We start from the raw sequence: 20,323 nt of genomic DNA, 5'->3' as shown, positions 1-20,323 counted from the left end.
GAAGAAGGAGGGGGGAGGGGAGGCCGCCATGATGGGGGCAGCCGTGAGGGGAGCCCGGCAGGGGCAGGGTGGGCGTGGGGAGGCTTCAGGCCGGCCCTGGGGAGTGTAAGGGTCCTTGGGGTTCGGTTTTCACCCCCAAAATTCGGTGCCCCCCCTCCTCCGAGCCCCTTTTTGGGGCTGAGAACCTCAAACCCCACAGCCCCTCAGTGAGGGGAGGAAGGAGGAACCGCACACAGCAGCCATTGCCCGTGGTCTTTCATTTATTTTATTTATTTTTTTTTCCAGAAAAAAAAAAAAAACACATTTCACATAGATGGTAATTAAAAAAATTAAAAACACAAATGAAAGGAGGGAGGGGGGAAAAAAACCCTGCAGCGACAGGAGCTGCGGCTCTCGCTGCAGGGACTCCAGCAGGAAACCTCCTCAGAAAGCGCGGCCGGGGCGAGCCGCACGCAGCCTTCCCCCCTCATCCCTCCCTCCCTCCCACTTCATACAAATTCAAAGAGTTTGACACAAACAAGCTTTGGTTGCTAGCAGTAAACATGGAGTTACATTCTTCCGTCTCCTCGTAGACAATCTTGCGACTCAAAGGCTTTTTAACACCGGGGGAGACACCGCCGCCACCTCGGGAGGGACATTTCTCCCCATACATTCAAATGCCCCGTTACAGCAGGACCCTGAGTGTGCAGCCTCCTCCGCCCGCGATCCGCCGTCCCCTAATGCATAGTGCCCAGCGCCTGCGAGCCGAGCATGGGCAGGGTGGGTGATGATGCAGCAATTTATTTCATTATTGTCAAGACACGGGAAGAACCCACAACGGGCAAACGCAAGGAGAAGATGCAAATCGATCCCGTCTTCTCCAGCGTGGCTTCCCTCTACAGATTAAAAATCCCTGTGTTCTGGGATCCCGGGGCCACAGTGGCCCTGGGGAAAACCTGAGTGATTCTCTAAGCCGTTCGCTATTTGCTTTAGCCTAGGACAGGGATGGCTACAGAAGTCAAATCCCCACACAGAGTGGCAAGGCAGAGTACACAGAGAAGATCCCGTCTCCCTGGTCCAAAACCTATTAGATGCTTTGGCTATTTTTTTTTTCATTTTTTTTTCATTTTTTTTTCTTGTTACTTTTGTAAACAATAATCAAGAATACTGAGAGAAAGTGGAAAGATTTACAGAGATATTTACACGTACTAGGCATCTAGCAGAAAAATCACCAAAACCATTAAACTGGGGGGCGAGGGGGAAAGGTCCTACACGATTCTTCAAGACAGATACAAGACCTGGGGGCAGCCGTTTCCCCGGCACCATAAGGTGCCGCGGGAGGGCCAGCAGCCCCCGCAGCGGGACCGAAGCCCAGGGTTAGACGCGCAGCCTGGTGCGCTCTATTGCATTCACCCCGTTCAGACAAAAGCGGTTTCCCTGAAGTGGCTTTGTCTAGGTCCCATCGCTAGTTGAGAACTCGAGGTCCTTCCCCCACCCTCCCAAGAAGAGACCACCACCTCACCATAGGAACTACTGGAGCAGGGCAGGCTCAGCTGGGAGCTGCTCTCCATCCCCGCAAGCCTCGGAGCAGGGGGTGGATTTGGGGCTGAGCAAAGCTTCGGAGGGAATGCCAGGCTCCGGCAGCCTCAGCAAGTCCCCGTGGTGCTGGCGAGGTTGGAGGAGATGCTCTCCACCTGGTCCAGCCTTGCTCCACACCTAAACCTATCGCTACCTAAAGAACAGTGGGAACCGTGCTCACATCCTGAGATGCCAGCACAGCGAGACGCCCTCCCTGGGAAGGCTCCGGCCAGCCCTGGGGTTTTGGAGTGGAGTGTCAATGGCCCGAAAGCAGGGATCCAGAGCTTCCCCAACCATCACAAGCTGACATTTGGGGGAAGCCAGGAAGGGAGCAGACGGAGCCGTTGCACATCCCGTGCCAGAACTTGGCACCAAGTCCCTTGTCCCAGCGGGTCCCAGTTTGAGGACGAGCTAGGGCAGGGAGTCAGGACAACGCTCCGTCTCTCAACACCCTCCCTGGCTGCTGTCAGCTCTCACCACATTGCCCTGGGACCTTCACCCTGACTTTCTGTTCCCCAGACCCATGTCACCAGCATACCGGGAGCCTGTGTGACGTCCCAGCCTGCGGGTGACAAGGGGGACTCTGGCACGGGGCAGACAGGAGCGTTCCCATCGGGACGGCAGGGAGGGGGATGTAAACAGGAGAGGGAAGTGGAGGACAGTCCTCAAAAGCCACCAGGCTGGGAGAAAATCTGGAGTTGGGGAGCCAACACGGGCTCTAGCAGCTGCTCCCTGCCCCTGCACTGCCTGGCTTCTCCATCCCTGTGCACAGATCGACAGACCCCAAATTCCTCCTCAGTCCAGCAGGGAAGGGAAAGAGACTATTAAAATACAGTTAAAAAGAAAACAAAACCCAAACATACCAAAAAAAAAAAAAAAAAACACAACCAAAAAGCTCAACAACACGTCGAGTCCACCTAGCGAACATCCAGTGAGGTAGATCTACGCTTCCAATACAAACTTTGTCACATCTTTGTGCTGTTAGAAAAAACCCTCCTCTCTGTCCAGCACGGGGCTACAGAGGCATTTTATCCCTGAGATTGCTCGAATACCTGAGAATAAGTTGCAGGAATTAGGTCCTTTCTCTCTCTCTCTCTCTTTTTTTTTTTTCCTTTTTCTTTTTCTTAAAGATTAAAATATACAAAAATACAAAAACCAGAATATTTATATTAAAAAAAAAAAAAAAAAAAAAAACTAAAACAAAGACGACAAACAAACCCAAAGATACGTCATCCACGCACATCCTAGTGCAGCTTTCACTTGGCGTTGGCTTCGGCACGGGCGGGGGGCGGCCGGCTCCGGGAGAATAAAATTATAAAATTCATTGTCACCGGGGCCAATAAATAAAGGCAAGGCCGGGGGGCGGCGGGGAGGGACGAGGGCAGCCGCTGACACCCTGGTCCCCTTTTCCCTCTGTCCCTGGGCAGGCTGAGCCCAGGGGCCATCGGTTTGTGGCACACAGCACGGGCAGGAGGAGCATTTCTGCCCTGCGTGGGTTTGCTCCACGTGGAAGAGCCGACGTGTGGGAGCCCCGGCTGGGTTGCGTTTCCCCGAGGGAAACACCACCAGCAAAACCCCGGCAGCTGGCTTAAGCCCTTGCAGCCCTCGCAGCCTTCCTGCTGCCCAGCTCCGGGGTTTGGAAGCGGGGAGACCTGCGAGCGAGGAGCTGGGGGAGCCGCGGGGCCGGCCCGTGGGTGTCCCCCAGCTCTGCCGCCCTCGTCCCTCCCTCCTCCGGGCACGGGGCAGGGGGAGCAGGGAGCCGCGAGAGCCTCCCTGAGATGCTGCCTCTCTGCTCCTCCTCCCCGGAGACCCTCCTGCCCGGCTTCGTGGAGAATAAAGACGAATCAAACCTGTTCCTTTTTCCCTGCAAGAGGTGCGCCGAGCGCTCCCCCCACCATTTTTGGAGCCACCCCAATTAAAAGCGGGCTGCGGGGAGGAAAAGGGGCTGCCGCCTCCCCTCCCCGCTCCCTCCTCCCGGCCCCCGTGGCCGCCCGTTGCCTTGCCAAAGCCTCTCCGTCCCGGTGGTAGCCCCCGCCGCCTCCTGCCATCATTCCCGGGTTTCGGGGAGCAGGGGCGAGCTGTGCATGTCCTCCTCCTCTCGGAAGTAGGCAGGCTTTCCCTGCGAGCTGGGGGACTGCTGCGCTTTCGCCGGGCAGTTGGCGACCATGTGGCTGATGCTCTGGCAGAAGTGGCATTTCTTGGGCTGCGGCGGGAGCTTGCACTCTTTGGCGTGGTGGTCCAGCCCGCCGCAGTTGTAGCATCTGCGAGGGGAGGAGAGAGATTCGAGGGGGAGAAACAAAAGGAGAGGGGGGTCACCGCCGCCCCGAGGGAGGTGGTGGCCCCGGGTTTGCTTCCCCGGTGGGTTTGGAGCTGGCCCAGTGGTGCTGCTGGTACCCAGGAGATGGCAGCAAACCCACGTGCCAAAAATGAGTGTGTGGGGACAAAAACAGGGACACTGGGGGCACATCCCTCTCCATCATGACCGCGGTTATGGATCCTGTGTCTACAAATCCTGCATTTTGGGTTGCCGCCAGCCTGCACGGTGCAAGCCACCAGCATTTAGAGCAGCAGGAACAAGCAGCCACATGGCCGGAGGCCCCAGCTGGGAGGACAGATACAGGGACCGTGGCCACCAGCATGGGGACAGCCCCGACAGCGGCTTGTCCGAAGCTGTGCCATTCTAGCACGCACCCCCAGATGCCCCCTTCATGCAGGAGCAAGGTGGGGAGCGGGAGCTGCCTCGTGCCCGTTCCTCATCCTGCATCATTTTAGGATGGCCACGACCATTTGCTCCTCGCTTCTCCTCCCCAGTTCCTTCCCAGCCAACTGGAAAACCCAAACTTTGGGCGAACAGCCGGGGAAGAGGGCAGCATCGCTGGACCTCGCCCCGGGGCCTCGAGCCTCACCGTGGGAGACGCTGCCGGGATGTCCGGCCACATCCTTCCCCCAGGGAAGGGTTTCTCTTCGGGAAAATTACCCCTGCCCGGCTCGGCCGGCCGCAGCTCCCGCGCACAAGGGGAGCATCAGCCCGGGGTGTCCCCGACCTCTGCCCTCTCCCCTCGGCTTCTCTGCCCTTTCCCCACCAAGCTGCATCTGCCGCTCATTAAGCGCAGGAGGAAGCCGCTGTCCCAGAGGAAGGGGCTGCTGCCCACCCCGTGCCCTGCTGCCCCCCGGCTCCTCTCGCCTGCCCGAAGCAGGCAGGATGGGGCCGCCCCGGCCCGGCTCACACCCAAGCATGGGGCAGCCTCCTGGGGACAACGGGGACATGAGGGGGACGCTGAGCACGTAGCCCCTGCTGGAGCCCGGCCCCAGGCACCTCCTGGCACCCGCAGGGCTCTGAAGCAGCCCCGGATCAGGCCCCGGCCGCCCCTTACCGGTCTCCTTTCGATCTGCGTTTCTGGAGGCTCTTGCCCTTGGGTCTCCTCTCGCTGCCGATGCAGAAGACGCCCCCCGGGCCAGTCACCCGGATGGACTCCAAACCTTTGGATGACTTCTTGAAGGTGAACTCGACAGCTTCGCCCTCCTTCAGGCTGCGGAAGCCCTCCATGTGGAGCTTGCTCTGGGGGCAGGAGAGGACAGGGATCAGCACCACACCAAGGCACCCCAATCCCCGGCACACCCCAAGCCCCACCCCGCAGCACCAGGGCTGCTGATGCCCCCTGTGCCTGCACCCAAGGGTGCAGACACCAGGGACTGAGCTCAATCGTGCACCTTCATCTGCTGGTTGATGTGGGGCTGAGGCACGCAGCCAAGCTGGGCTCATTGCTCAACAAAATAGGGCCAGCAGAGCCAGCTCTGACCCTAATTTCAGCGGGGTGTGCTGCAAAACACTGTCTGTCCGTGCTGCAGCCCCATTTTCCCCCCCATCCTGCACTGCCCATTGCAAGCTCCCGATGCCACGGGCTGGGGATGCTCGTGCGGAGCTGCAAAACTTCCTTTTAAAAAGACAAAAGGACCTGGAGGCTTTGCACGTGCAGCTCTTCTCGCCTCCCCATGGAGAGGCAGAACCAGGGGGACACGGCCCGAGCCCCCTGCACACATGCCCGCACCAAGTCCAGGAGGTTTTGCCCCAAATCGTGGCTGAACCACAGAGGATGCAACATGGGGGTAGGAATTGGGGCCCTCAGGGCGGTGTCTGCTGGTCCCTGCCTGCTCCCTTCCCGGAACAATAAGGAGCTTTTCTCCAGGGCCCAAAGGCTGCAGTTGCCCAATGTGATGTGCCAGGGCTGCTACCAAAAATCTGAGTCTCCCCTGGCCTTAGCTCACCCCAGCTCTGCGCCGCTTTTGCCTGAGCATCCTTCAAAAGCTGCCGGGCTGGAGGGTGACCCCAAATGCAGCAGCTCCCTGCGGCTCCAGCCCTTTAAAAGCAATTAAGCAGCCATTTGGCCCCGGCTCAGCACCACCGGGGGCATCTCCCGGCCCTGGGGGTCAGCGCACTGAAAACAAACGAGTTTGGAGAGACACAGGCTGCGAGAGGATGGAAAAATCCTCTCTGCTTTCCCCAAGCCCCGTCCATTTCAGGACACCTTCACAAGGAGCCGGGCCGGGCGATGCGTTCAGCACCTCCTGCCCTCCCTCTTGATCCCGGGCGGCCGTCGGAGCGGAGGTTTGGCTCAGCTTCGTTAGCGGAGCCTTAACGAGAGCAAAGAGTTAACGGGGATTTGCTGGCGGAGGGAGGAGCAGCTCCAGCCTGGCCGGGCTGGGATTCCCGGCAGAGCCTGACGCCTGCGCGGCTGCGTGAAGCTGGGGACGCTGCTTTTATGAATGGAGCATCTCCCATTCATGGGCTGCCCCGTTCCCATCACGTGGCCCCCCCGTGCTTCCCGCAGGGATCCTCCGCGGGCACGCTGCCCATCCCAGCCCCGCCGCCTTCCCTCTCTCCCTCCTCCTCCTCTTCACCCTGCAAAAATGCCCGGGACCCACGTGGGGACACCCCACAGGAGAGCAGGGAGGGAGGAGATGTAGCTGTTGGGGTTTCAGGATGGTTTTTTCTGGTGGGATCGTGGAGGATGCGCGAGCATCTGTGGGCACGTGCAAGTGAAAGCGCAGCAGAGCTTGAGAAGCTGCTCCTCCTTCCCCCTTTTCCTTTCCCAAACCTCTTGGGGGGGTTTCCCCACACTGGTCCCGGAGGCTGGCTCCATCTGGGACAGAGCCCACGGGGTTGGGGTGGGCCAGGACACCCTGGGACAGCTCACCAGAAACCTCTGCTTCCTTCCACTGCCAAAACAGCCAAAATTTAACCTATGGGGTCCCTGATGAGGACACACTGGGACACGCACCACTCCCCAGCCCCAGCCTGGCCCCCATGGTGCCCCAAATCTCCAGGAGGATGCTGAGCATCACCGGGAGGATGCTGAGCGCCTCCCCAGCACCAGCTCCGACACGAGGCAGCCTCCAGTGGGGTGTTTACAGCCACAGCCCCGGCCCAGCTGTGTTTACACTGCCGGCGATGAAAACTCACAGGCGCTCGGCCCCGTGCACCGGGACAAAGCTGAGCCACAGCGAGGGGGGACCCTGGCACCATTCCCTGGGGGCTGCTGCACCCCTGGGTGCTGGGATCCCGCTCCTCACCCCTCCCACTCCGAGCACCCACCCCGCTCCCTGCCATCGCCCCGCTTTGGAGGGACCGAAGAGGAGGAGGAGGAGGAGGAGGGCCGGGGCAGAAGCTGCCGCAACATGATGGGGAAGCGATTTATTTTCCAGCAGCGGGCGAGGATGACAACCGCCTCCTCGGCCCCCGGCCCCCTCCGCCAAAAGGCCAAAGGAAACGCCCTCTCCCCGGGGAAGAAGGGGGGCAGCGACCGGGGCGCCCCAGCTCTCCCCCCGCCGCGGCCTTTTGAAGTGAGCTGCGAGTGGCTGGTGGTCCCTGCGCATCCCCCTGCCCCCTTCCCAAAACACACACATTGCTGGCATTCCTCTGTTATCAGATAGGTAATCAAACTGCAGCCCATTGAATTAGCTGCATACCTCCTGCATCTGAAAGGAAGGGGCCCAGAGCCCCCCGGCCCACACCACACACAAAGCGGGAGCCTTCCCAGGCCTCCACACACACACACACACACACACACACACACCCTCCCCAAAAAATAAAGAGGGGAAGGGGGGGGGGGCTCGGAGCGAGCCGGGGATGCTGGCGAGGGGGAGCGCAGGGGAGGGCTTGGGCTGGGAGCCACCGGGGCCGGCCAGCGAGAACAAAGGGCCGGCGGCGGCCGAGCTCACGCCGGCCAAATTCCAGGAGTTCCAGGCCACGGCGGGGGGAGGAAGGGTGGCCGGCATGGACGCGGCCCCACTGACCCCCATCGCTGGCCACGGGGGCTGGAAGCCCCGGTGCTGCGCCGCGGTTGCCCCCGCCAAGCTCTGCTGAGCCCCCGTGCCTGCAGCAGCGCCGGGTCCCGCACCCCACGGGTTGGTCTCGGGGAGATGGTTTGGGGGCAGGGGGTGTAGGACGACCCCGTGTTCTTGCTTACAAAGCATTGACGATAAAACCGTGTTTTAAGGCATATTTCACGGGGATCTCGCTTGTCATCATTAGGGCCCAGAGTTAACCGGAGGGCCGAGAAGCAGCAGCGGTGCCAGTACTGCCCAACCCAGCTCCCTGTGGTGCCGAGTGACCCCACAGCCCCCCCCCAGAGGCCCTTCACCCCCTCCCCACCCATCCCGCACCCCGCTGGCATTTCCCACAGACAAAGACCCAGCACGTGAGCAGCCGAGCGCTGCCCACCGCCCCAGCACACCCCCGCAGACCCCAACTTCACCCACTCCCCCTCCCCACCTGCACATGGGCACCTTCCTCCCTCCTCTCCCTCCCCTCCCACCACCCCCCCGGTGGCAGCCCCATCATTAACGCCGCTTCCCCTTGGGGCTGGAGCACCCCAACCCCAAAAAAGCTCCGCTTTTTGCCCCCCTCCCCAACCCCGCTGGGTGCTGGAGGGGCTCGGCCGGCCCCGGGGTCACCATTGTCCCCGTGGCCGCCCCAGCGCGACACAAGGGGACGTTTATTCCAGCCGGCCCCGGCCACTCAATCAAACCATCTTTGTGTCCGGAGGGGCCTCGGGCGGCTGCGGCCACTGCACCTCGCCCTTATCTGCGCGGGGGAATTGCCACGCTTTCAACTCAAATCTCTGGGAAAAGGAGCTGGGTTTGGGGTGATGCCTTTAGAGCGGCTCCGGGACGGCGAGCGCGGCACCGAGCAGTGCCAGGGGATGGCCAGGCTGTGCTCTGAGCTGGCTGCGGGGTTTCGGGCAGCCCGTGCCTCAGTTTCCCCTTCTCCTTCAGGAAAGACCTCCTGGTATCCAGCACACGGAGCCTGGATCCCGCAGCGGGGGCACCGCACCCTACAGGCTGTGCCCACCTCGGTGCCTGTTTTAGGGTCGGGCTCAACGCAGCCCCAAGTCCCACGGGGCTCAGGCTCAGCACAGAGCAGCCCCTTCCTTGCTCCCATCCCAGGAACAAGAGGGCATGCAGAGGGCCCCCCGCTCGCCCAGTTTGGGCTAACGCTTGCCCAGTTTGGGCTGGCACGGCCCCGATTCCTGCCCAGCTCCATGGCCCCAATGGGACGGGGCAGCCTCAGCCCAGCCTGGGAGCAGTTTTGGGAACGTTGTGGCCAGGCTGGGCTCTGCCAGCGGGGCACCAGGGAACGTGGACGGCATCCACAGCCCAGGCAGGATCCATCCCCTGAGCAAAGCCTTTCGCCCTTCCCAAATTGCCCTTTCCCAGCGCTGCTGGACGGAGCTCAGCGACCCTACTGAGGCTGTTTTGGGGCTCACACGCAGGAATCGGAGCAGGAACCATCTCCTGCTGCCCAGCCCTCGGTGCAAACCTCGGGGCAGATGCTCAGCCTGGCAGGACGTGGTGGTGCAGGGGGAGATGCCCACAGGACCCCACCGCAGGGAGCCCGGGGGATTTCACCGAAACCCTACTGGGGATTTTCCAGGCTCTCCCTCCTGCAATCCGGAGCAAATCCCTCAAAGATATATCTATTTTTTTCTAATTCAAGTAAAACCAAAACAAAGCCACGTTCCTGCCAAAATAGCCACGCATTCCCTTAATTTTCCACCGTAAGCAAGCAAAATTAAACACCAGATTAATTCTGGGGGGGAAAAAAATCACCCACTGAGGGTCTAACACACCCGTTTGCCTGCCCTAAATCCACCCCCTCAGCTCTCTCCGTTGGGTTTTTACCTGTCCTCAGGTTGCCAAACCCTTGCATGCTTCCCAGGCAGGCACCTGGTGCTGCGAGGGGGCCAGCACCAGCACCAGCTAATTAGGATCAGCTGCTGCATCTTAATTTCATACTCCCCTATTAAAGCAGGGACACGTCCAGGAGCGGCAGCACCCCTTCCTTCGGTGGGGTCAGCTTTGTCCTGGTTATTTTTAGGAGCAAATAAACGGGGAAAAGGAAAAAAAACAGAGCTTGGAGCAGCAGGGGAAGGGGCTGGCGAAGACCCCGGCTCCATCCTGACCCTCCCCAGCTCCGCGCCAGTGCCTTAGAGAATGGGAGAAATCCCATTCATTTGGGCCATTTTATCTCAGAGACCATTTAAGGGTGTTTTCTCTCCCTGCCCGTCACCCTGGGGGCTCGAGAGAGCTGGGGATGGGGGAAGGGATGTGCCTGCAGCCATCAGTTAATCTTTAGACAGAGACAGGAGGCTTTTTTTGTGTGCAACTTGAGGGAGTTTCAGGGCAGGAATAAAGCCGCTCTCTTTCACCGCTCGCCATCGGGCACCGCGTTCCCAGGAATTCCCCTTCCCAGGACGCGCCGCGATTGTATCCAGCAGTTATTGAAATAAAATGATGATATAAAAAATAAAAATGAATTAAATCAAGCCATTGCTCTCGCCTCCCCTCCCCCCCTGAAAGCGGAGAGGCCAAAGTGCATCGCTGCCCCCCCGGGGAGCCCTTCCCGAGGGGACTCGGTAAATCCCCCCCCTGCTCCCGCAGCCACCCACGCCGGCACCCCGGGACGCCCACCCACGGCCAGGGGGAGCCCAGCCCCACGCGGAGGCAGGAGCACCACGCACCCGAGTGGGAAAAAATGGGATTTTTCACACCAACCCCACGGGCATCGCCGCCCCGATGCGCTGACTTAGGCAGGAGCCCGCTCCCGGGGGAGAAATGCCCCGTGTGCCCCCCACCTCTGCGCTCGCTCAGGGATGGAGCTGCCTCCAAACACGTGTTTTTGTTAAAATTTCTCATCTCATCACCTCCCGGCCATGCTTGGGGACACGGCAGCAGCCCTCATCCCTCTCCAACCCATCCCCTGTGCAGCCGTGTGGGGTCAGAGCCCCTCCGCGCCCCTCTGCCCCCCTCTGTGGGGCTCCTGGGGCCAGGAGCCCCCTCCCCATGCCGGCACACAGCCAGCTGGCCCCATACATGCAGGGCAGGAGGGACACGTCCTGGATGTGTCCCCCCACGAACACGCGGGACCATGGCACCGAGATGTCAGAAAACAAAAATCCCTGTGGACCCCCAGGTCCCAGCTGCAGCCAGCAGCTCTCCTTGCTGAAAATCACAGAGCAAAAAGCCCCAATTCCATCGCTTTTAGCAAGGATTTAGACCTGTTGGGTTGGAGAAACGCTCTGAGACGCGGAGCCGGGATGCAGGGACAGGGTGAGGCTGCTCCGGGAGCAGCGAGGTCCCCATGGGCTGGGCAGCCCCATCCCCTCCTCTCTCTGCCAGGGCTATGGGACCAATTTTGGGGATGGGTTGTGCTCTCTCTGCTGCTCCAGCCAGCAGGCATCGAGCCTTGGGGATGTCGGAAAGGGGCACACACATTTCCCCTTCTTCCTTTTTCCAGGTTTGCCTTCCCCAGCAGCCCGGCTCTCCCCTAAGCGATGCCCGGAGCAGCAGCGTGAGCCCGTCCCACATCCCTGGGGAAAACCCTGCAAATTTGGGGTCTTCACCAACACCAGCTGGATTTCTGCCACCTGGTGACCCCCCAGCCCATCACGGGCACCGCTCAGCCCTCGGCATCCCCGGGACGACCTGCTCTGCTCCGCTCCTCCGGGCTTCATCTCCCCACAGCCCCCAAATGAATCCATCTCCAGTGTCCAGGGGAGGCATTTTAACCCAAATGCCTCATTTTTAGCTCACAATGAGAGGGAAAGGCAGCCCTGGAGGAGCCCTGTTAGTCTCCTGTCCTGCAGAGATTTTAATCTCTTTGTGATCAGATAAAGGGGGAGAGAGATGGAGACGCGCTCCCCGCGGAGAAGGGCCATTCAGACCTGGTTCCTGTAATAAAGTGATTTAATAGATCTAAAGAGGCCAATTCCCTTCTTTCTCCCACAATTACTTCCTGTGGGTCATCATTCACATATGTAAATGAAGAGGGGAAGGAGTGGGGGTTATCGGGGAGCAGGAGGGGGGGGGCTCTGGGTGCTAAACCCCAGTGGCCGCTTTGGGGCACCTCGCACGGTGCCGGGCACAGCACCCCGAGCATCCCCCGCTGGGGCCGGGGTCTGGCTTTTGCCCTTTGGGTCCTGACCCCCTCCCCGGGGCGCGGAGCCACCTCTGGTCCCTCTCCCTAGGTGCAGGAGGGGTCGGGGCGACCCCACAGCTTCGCTTCATGGGGTCAGCGACCTTGTGCCGAGAGCGAGTGGGGTGGGAATCGGGGGGGAATCGGGGTGGGAATTGGAGGGTGTTCAGGGCACTACCCCAGCCCCAACCCGCCTCAGTCCCATGGGATGCGAAGCCCACGGTGCCATGAGCATCCCGGGTGGGACCCGCACACCATCCTCATGCAATGCCTTGCCTCTCCCCTACCCAAAATCACCCCATGCCCCGTGCTCGACACGTTTCCCGAATGCCCCAAACCCCGCGCGGGGCTCCTGGCAAACGGGACGCCGGGAGGTCTCCCCTCTCCCCGGGATCTGCGGCAGAGCCACCCAGCTAATTCTCTCCTTTCCTACAGGAACGAGAGTGAGAGCAATCAGGAAACCAGACTGTCTGGGGGCAATAAAACCCGGGGAGAGCGGAGGGAGGCTCGCCCCCACCCGCACGGTCCCGCTGCACCGCATTGACATGCAAAGACCCATTTGCTGCCCCTGGGGAGCACCCGGTGCTCGGCTCAGCTTTCCCCTGCTGATTTTGGAGCCCTCGCCCCCAAATCTGGTTGTTTTTTTTTTGGGGGGGGGGATTTGGCTCCTACAAAGGCAGCTTCACCATGCTGCTGCCGAAGGAAGAGGGATTTGGTTCTCCCTTGTTCCTCTGCTTGCCTGGGCACGGCTGGGAGCCCCTTGGAGACCCCAAATCCCAGGACGAGCCCTGTCGGGATGAGGCACAGCCCCGGAGCTCAGCCCCACACCTGGGCTGCCCAGCAGCCTGCAGGATGAACTCCACTTTTGTGGGATTTGTGCCCATTGTCAGCACCAGGCACTGGAGCCGGCTCTTCCAGGGGCTCCCCGGAGCCGGCATTCAAGGCACCACCGCGCTGCCCCCATCCCCGTCCTGCTCCCGGCTGTACGCACAAAAACACACGAGTTTGCTCCCAAAACACCACATTTCCTACACTCCCACTGCTTCCCAGCCCCACCAGCTGCTGTTTTCCCCATCAGAGCGGGGACCCTGGTGTAGGAGCAGTGGGGCACGCTCAGCACCCAGCCCCGTTTCCAAGCACGCAGGCGTTGAGCCCCATAACCCCTTCCCGGCGTTGCCCCATGGCCCCAGTTCAGGCACCAGCTCCAAGCCCATTTCCCCAGCCCCTATATCAGGATCCCCCCACACACAGCAGCTCCGTCCCCCTCCAGCGAGGCAGCTTGGAGCAGCCACAGCCCCAAAACTGCGATTCCCCTCGCTGCAGGATCACCAACGGGATACGCGCGGGGCTTCCCCGCTCGGCAAGGTGCGCGGGTTAAATCCGGACACGAGCCCGCCGCTACCCTACAGGACCCACAGGGCCGTGGATGTGCCCCTAAATGGCTTTGTGCCGGCCCCAGCAGGACCAGGCACAGCCCCAGCCCGCTGCCAGGTAGCGGGGCACGTTTTGGGCAGGACTTTTGTCCCCAAAAAAGCAGCACAGAGACAGAGTGCGGGTCACCGCGTTGCAGCCAGGTTTGGTTCTCCGGTTCCCAGGGACAGCATCCTGGGGGCCCGCAGGGAGATAATTCCCCCCCCTCCATCCAAGGATGAGCTGGGGAGAGCCCCATCCAGCATCCCTGCCTGGCTCAGGGGTCCCAGGACCCCACAGCCGGGGGAAAGGCAGCTCTTTCCCCTTTCCCCCCATGGGGTGAGCAGTAGCCCTGCCCCAGCACCTCCCGTGCACCCCCTTTTCATTCGGGCGGGCACCTGCTCCCCCGGCCCCTCTCCGAGCTCCAGCGAGCTCCCCAGTGAACCATGATGAGAAAATGAAATCGCTCCGGGATCAGCTTACGGGGCCGGTCCCCGGAGAGGGCCGGGGGCTGCGGGGGGCACGGGGCTGTGCCTGCCCTCCGCTGCCCTCCTCTCCCTGGGGAAACGAGCCCGGGGGCACCCCGGCTCCCCGGGGACACCTCCCTAAAATTGGGGATAGCAACAAAAATCCCTTTTCGGGCAGCACGGGGAGGCTCAATCCTGCACAGCATCCCCCCAGAAGGCTTCTGGGGCTGCACCCCTTTTGCTCCCCACCCCAGGGTCCCATGCAGGGGCCGGGCTCGCCGCCACGTACCTGGTGCACGAAGACGTCGACGGGCGAGTCCAGCGTCGCGCCGCCCTTGGCGGTCATGGAGAGGAAGCCGAAACCCATGCGGACGTTGAACCACTTGCAGATGCCGGAGCCGTGCAGAGGTTGGGACTCGTTTTCGGTCTTGGGAGAGTCTCCGGTCGTCTCCTCACCCGGCTTCGCACCTGGGGAGAGACCCACACCGAGCACCTGAGCCGGGGCTGGGGGAGCGCTGGGTGCCCCCGACGCCGCCCAGGCCCCGCAGCCACCCAGGGGAAGAGCAGCAGGAGCCCCAGGTTGGATCCCGCAGGCTGGAAAAGGCAAAAAAAAATAATAATAATAAAAAAAATATATGATACAGCTCCTTTCCCCCAAATGCAGCGACCGGCTCAGCCTCCACGTGTGTGCGGGACCGCGCCGGGTGCCGGGGGAAGCAAAGGGAGCCGCTGCCGGCGTGAGCGGTGTGCGGGGCGGGAGCCCAAAATCCAGCCCCCTCTCAAAAATGTTTAAAAAAAAACAAAACAAGGAAAAAAAAATTAAAAAGCCAAAACGAAAAAAAATAATTAAAAATAAACCCAAACCATGCAAAAGTGGGAAAAATTCCCCCGAAACACCAGCTCGCCCCCCAGCCCGGCGAGCCACGCCAGGGAAAGTCTTTCACCCCGCTGCACCCCTGCTCCCAGCTGACCCCCCCCGCCCCCCTCTAGCCCCGAGCTCATCCTGGGGCTGGGGGGGTGGCAAAAATCTTTCTAAAAATCCCCCAAAATCCCTAAAATCCCCCAAATCCCCAAAGCTCTGCAGCGGGAGCGTGGCCACGCTCGGCCCCGCTTGGCCGCCGGGGTCGAGCGGGGCTCAGCGGGTCGGGTTTGGGGGGGGGTCCCTCGCCCACCCCCTTCACCCCCCCTCCCCGGCCGGGCTCTGTCGCCGTTATTAATAATCGCGGAGGCGAGGAAGGGCTGCGACAATAATATAACTTAACCTGCAAACTGCTGGTTGGAAACAGACCCCATCCCGACCCTGGCTTGCAAATTCCGAGTTGTGGCTGTTACCGCCTCCTCCCTCCTCCTCCTCCTCCTCGGCCAGCTTTGAGGGTAGCGGCCCAGCCAAAAAAAAAAAAAAAAAAAAAAAGAAAAAAAAGGAGAAAAAAAAAGAAAAAAAAAAAAAAAAACACAACCCAAAAAAAAAAAAAAAAAAAGCCCGGCTTAGACCCCGACAGGAGGGAGCCGGGAGAGGTTTGACTCCATCTTCACTCCAACAATAGGGGTGGGAGGGAGCGGGAGGGTTTTTTTTTCAAAGGCTCCCAAATTCTCGCAGACAATAGCGGCCCCCGCCCCCCCCCCCGGGACCCACCCGCGGGGCTGGGGGGCGCCGGGCCCCGCTGGTCCAGCCCGCCCCCACGTGATCCTAATTTCCTAATTAACCCCCCGGTAATAGCGATACATTCCGGGAGGGATTTGGGAACTTAGGGGTGTGGGGTGGGGGGGTTGAGGACCCCCCCCATCCTATTTAGGGGCGAGGCCACCTGTCAAGGGGGGGGAGATGTGACCCATTTGGGGGGCAGGACCCCCGTACCCCACTTGGGGGGGGGTAAAAACACGCGTGGGGGGGAGCGGGCACGGGGCTGAGCCCCCCGGAGGGGTTTTTAGGGCTGGGGGGGGGGGGCAGCAATGAGGTTTTTCCAGGACACCCCCACCTCAACCTTGCGCCCCCTCCACCCACGCGTGTCCGGGATGGGTGGGTGGGGTGGGGTGGGAGGGGGGGGCGAGGGGGACGCCGCTTGCCCCGGAGCCCCGGGGAGTGGGGTTGAGGCCGGGGGGGGGGCGGAGGCCGGGACAAAGGGCGAGTGCCCGCGGCCCCCCCCCAGCCTCCATTTCCGGCCGCTGCCCGCAGCCTCCTCTCCCCTCCCGGCAGGGGCACAGCGCCCCCCCCCGCGTGGTGCGAGCCCTGCGTGGGGGTCACCCCCTCCCCGACCCCCCCCCCCCCCGTGTCCGGCTGTTTGTGCCCCAACTCCTTGTGCCCCCCCCGAGCCTCCTGGAGAGCCCCAGGAGCCGCCTCGACCCCGCTCCGCGCCCCCCCCGTCACCCACCCCCACGCGGGGTTTGGTCCCGAGTGGGGTCGCGGAGCCGGGGGGAGGCTCCGAGGGGAGGTGGGCAGCGGGGAGGGGGTCCTGGGGGGGGTCGCAGCGAGGAGGGGAGGGGGCAAACCCCCTTGAGCCCCCCCCCGGTGAAATCTCGCGTGGGGGAGCCCCGCGTGGGGGGCGCCGGCAGCGGCGCTGGAGCCGGAGCTGGAGCTGGCCGCGGTGCTGAACGGCGCCTGTCCAGGGTGCTGCGCCCCAGCCTTCCTCCGCCTCCTCCTCTTCCTCCTCCTCCTCCTCCTCTTCTTCCTCCCCCTTCTCCTGCTCTTCATCTTCTTCCTCCTCTTTATCATCTTTTTCTTCCTCCTTCTCTTCATCATCTTCCTCCCCTTCCTCCTCCTCTTCATTATCTTCTTCTTCTCCCTCCTTCCCCTTCATCTTCTTCTTCCTCCATCCTCTTCTTCCTCCCCACACTCTTCCTCCTCCTCCTCTTCATCTTCTCCTTCCTCCTCTTCTTCCTTCACATCCTCTTCCTCCTCTTCTTCTACCCCCTCTTCTTCCTCCTCCTCCCCCTCCTCTTCTTCCTCTTCATCTTCTTCCTCCTCCCTCTCCTCCTCTTCCTCCTCCTCCTCTTCGTCCTCCTTTTTCTCTTCTTCCTCCTCTTCTATTTCCTCCCACTCCTCCTCTTCTTTTTATTTCTCTCCTCCTCCTCCTCCTCCTCCTCCTCTTCCTCCTCCTCCCCCCAGCGCTCCCAGTAGCCCCCCATCCCCCCATCCCCATGAAGCCAACCAACCCCCCTGGGCTCCCACTGGTGGCTTTGGGGGACGGAGGAGGAAGAAGAGGAGGAGGAGGAGGAGGAGGAGGCTGGTTTTCCTCCTGCACCCGAGGGCAGCTGAGCCTTCGGGTGGACGTGGCCAGGCCTGGGGCAGAGCTGTCCCTGTGCAGAGCAGAGCCCATCGGGGTGCTCCCTCTCCCAGTATGACCAGCTTGCCGTACTGGGGACGGACTGGCCATCCCCCCAAAGCCCTCTCCGCCTGCCCTCAGGGGTGACCACGTCCTGCACCCATCCCCGCTCTCCCTCCCAGCCCAGTTTGGGTGCTCCCCATTTCCACTCCCATCCCCGGCTCCCCACCGAAATCCAAGCGAGGATTCACGGGGGGGACCCACGAGCGCACGGGGAAGGGGGTCACCACTTTGGGGGGGCCCTAAAGACCCCCCTAAATCCCAGCGCAGAGAGAAAAGGTGCCGGGAGCTTTCAGCAGGTAGCGACCAAAGCCGGGTGTCCCCCCCCCGAGCCGGGACCGGGCCGGGGGCGCCGGGCAGCGTCTGGCACCCTCTCCTGGCCGGCCGCAGCTCCTGTCCCTTCTGCCTCCTTTCCCTTCTCGGCACGGGGGATAATTTGGCTGGGGGTGTACGGAGAGAAAGGAGAAAAAAAGAGAAAAAAAAGGAAAAAAAAAAAAAGGAAAGGAAAAGAAGAAGGAAAAAGTAAAGAGGGAATAAAGAAGGAAAAAATAAAGAGAGAATAAAAGAAGGAAAAAGTAAAGGGAGAATAAAAGAAGGAAAAAAATAAAGAAGGAACAAAGAAGGAAAAACGAAAAAAGATCTGGGGGAGACTTTTCCACCTCTCCTTTCCTCCCCGCTCACCTCTCCTTCCAGCCCCTCTCCGTCCACACCAGCGGGATGTGGGGATGTGGGGAGGGGACAGCCGCCTGCCCACGCGTTTTGCTCCCAAATTCTGTCCCATCGCACCTGGAGGACACAAAGGAAAAGCCCCCGAGCTGCCCCCGCCTGCCCAGGGGATGAGGGGCACCTCCAGCCCGATGTGTCCCCGATGTTTCTCCAGGCTGGGGCCAAGATGTGCAGAGCAGCCCTGGGAAATATCCCTGTCCCTTCTGTCCCTGGAGGGGACACCCAGGTGCCAGCATGGCCTGGGGATGGGCCACATCCAGGGCAGACCCAGCAGGAGGTGGGCAGAGGTTCGGGACCAGCTCTTGGGGGAAGGACGCAGCGAGGCATCAGCGCTCGCTTTTCTCCAAACCAAATCCTTCCGAAAATAACCCAGCACCCTGCACCAGCCCCCCCTCCGGGCTGATGGCAGGACTGTCACCCCCCAGCGCCACTTTCCTATCAGTGCTTAGGCTCAGCACCACTTCTCAGCGACCCCAAATTTCTGCCCGTCCTCGGTGACTTCCCCCAAATGACAGCCCCACGGGGGGCGACCCAACCTCGCTTCCCCCAGCCCCAGCGACGCAGTGGCGACGGCCCAGCCCTGTCATATTTCTGTGTGTGCCGTATTTGTTGTTTTTTTTGTGTTTTTTTTTTTTGGGGGGGCTGCTGAATGTGATTGGGAAGGGGACTCCTTCCTGTTCTTTCAGAGCCGGCCGCTGCGCCTGGCTCCGCTTCACGGGGCTAGCCGGCAAAGCGGCCGCTTTCACAAATAATGGCTTCATTAGATTGAAAGAAGTGGACAGTGACCTCTCCGAAATGGACTTTCTGACCCCTGCTGACCTCTGGCCCCGGCTCTGACAGCCGGTAAATCTTCCCCCCTCGCCACACGGCCGGGGAGAGGGACGGCAGCGCCAGGCACCGCGGTGCCGCCGGTGCCACCCGGGTCCTGCCCCGGTCCCCGGCCCCGCAGGATGAGACCCAGGGGCTGTGCGAGGCACGGCGGTGGCAGAGGTGGGGACTGGTGTCCTCTGGGTGCTGAAACCAGGTCGGTGGCTGGCCCCAGAAAATTGCATTTCCAAGGGCTGTGGCTCTGGTGCCATCTCCCAGCATCACCGTCCGCCCCCGGGGACGCTCAGCCTGGCTCAGCAGCATCCGCGGAGCCCACGCTGCCATGACCAAACCTCCTCCTCCTCCTCCTCCCAACCTCCTGGTGGGGAAACTGAGGCACGAGGGGACACCTCAGGAGCCCCAAGGCTGGCACTTGGCCCCATGGGCACGGTCCCATCACCGCCTGCCTGCCCACCTCCTCCCTGGCCCTGCCCGCACGCCGCTGACCTTTGGCTACGGAGCGATCAATAACGGAGCCACGGCGCTGCTCCTCCCCCTCTCCTGTCCCCACACCTCGTCCCGGGGCCTCTAATGAGCCTGGGGGCTCTAACGAGGCCGGCGGTGATTGAGGGACCCTCGGGTACCTCCTCTGGGTGGGGACACCCCGAGACACAGGTGTGCTCCCGAGGATGCCCTAACGAGGCGTCCCCTTCCCCAAACCCCAAAATGTTCCCCTGGCAGTGGCGTGGCTCAACCAAGGGAGGAGGAGAGGGCGTTTGGGGTGTCCCGTGGGGTGCTGCCCGGTGCCACGGGTCCCTGCTGTTTGGGTGGGGTGGGAGGGGTGCAGGGAAGGGTCCTGGGTTGGGGTGAGGGGGGTTCTGAGGCCTGGCAGCTCCTCGGTGCTCCCCCAGCTCCCCCGATCGATCGGCTGCCGAGCGGGGATTGATCAGGATTGATCGGCCCCATACATGTTCCTGCTCTCTGATAAAGGGAAATCAATAGCTGCAGGAGATCCTCCCCCAGCGTGGCCTCCCCAGAGGCAGAGCCCTCCAGCACGATGCTGCTTGCAACCCCGTCCTCGCCCCCTAAATCCTCCCACCCTCCCCAAAGCCTTGCTGCCCCCCAAAACCATCCGTGCCTCAGTTTCCCTACCCATAAATTGGGATTTGTGCCCAGGTTCTTCCCCTGGGTGCTCCCTTTAGGGAGAAGCCCCCCTCCAGGCACTTTTACAGGGATGAACTCGGGGTGGGGGCTTTATCCCTGCACCCCTGGGTGCCCCCGTGGCCCTGAGGACACCACGGGGTGTCCCCATCCCCACGTGTCACCGCAGAGACCCCACATCCTCACTGCACCCATGGGTGCCGCTCTCCCAGCCGGGTGCTGCTCGGCAGCCAGCTCCTGAAGCTTTTTCTTATAAAAACCACCATTTATTTTAAACCCCAAAGTGAGAAAGGGCAGGGAAGGGCTGGGGGGGGGGGTTCCGAAAGGCACCTGCTGGGGGGGAGGACGCGGGGGCTTCCCGCTGCGGTCGGTGTGCGCTCCTCCTGTCCTCCCCAAATCCC

The 20,323-nt window shown here is 61.6% G+C and overlaps 1 protein-coding gene across 1 annotated transcript; it reads right to left on the bottom strand.

Annotated features, from left to right (window-relative positions):
* Positions 1-3,604: 3,604 nt before the first annotated feature.
* LIN28A (lin-28 homolog A) lies at positions 3,605-15,201 on the bottom strand (the record flags this gene model as incomplete). The annotated part of the gene is made up of 4 exons (XM_084300655.1): positions 3,605-3,818; positions 4,932-5,116; positions 14,198-14,376; positions 15,171-15,201. The coding sequence occupies 4 exons, from the start codon at positions 15,199-15,201 to the stop codon at positions 3,605-3,607; spliced, it is 609 nt and encodes a 202-aa protein (XP_084156781.1).
* Positions 15,202-20,323: the final 5,122 nt, after the last annotated feature.

Source organism: Netta rufina (assembly GCF_964035555.1).
Source record: "Netta rufina genome assembly, chromosome: 23".
Classification (NCBI taxonomy): domain Eukaryota; kingdom Metazoa; phylum Chordata; class Aves; order Anseriformes; family Anatidae; genus Netta; species Netta rufina.
This window is presented reverse-complemented; position numbering and strand designations above follow the sequence as displayed.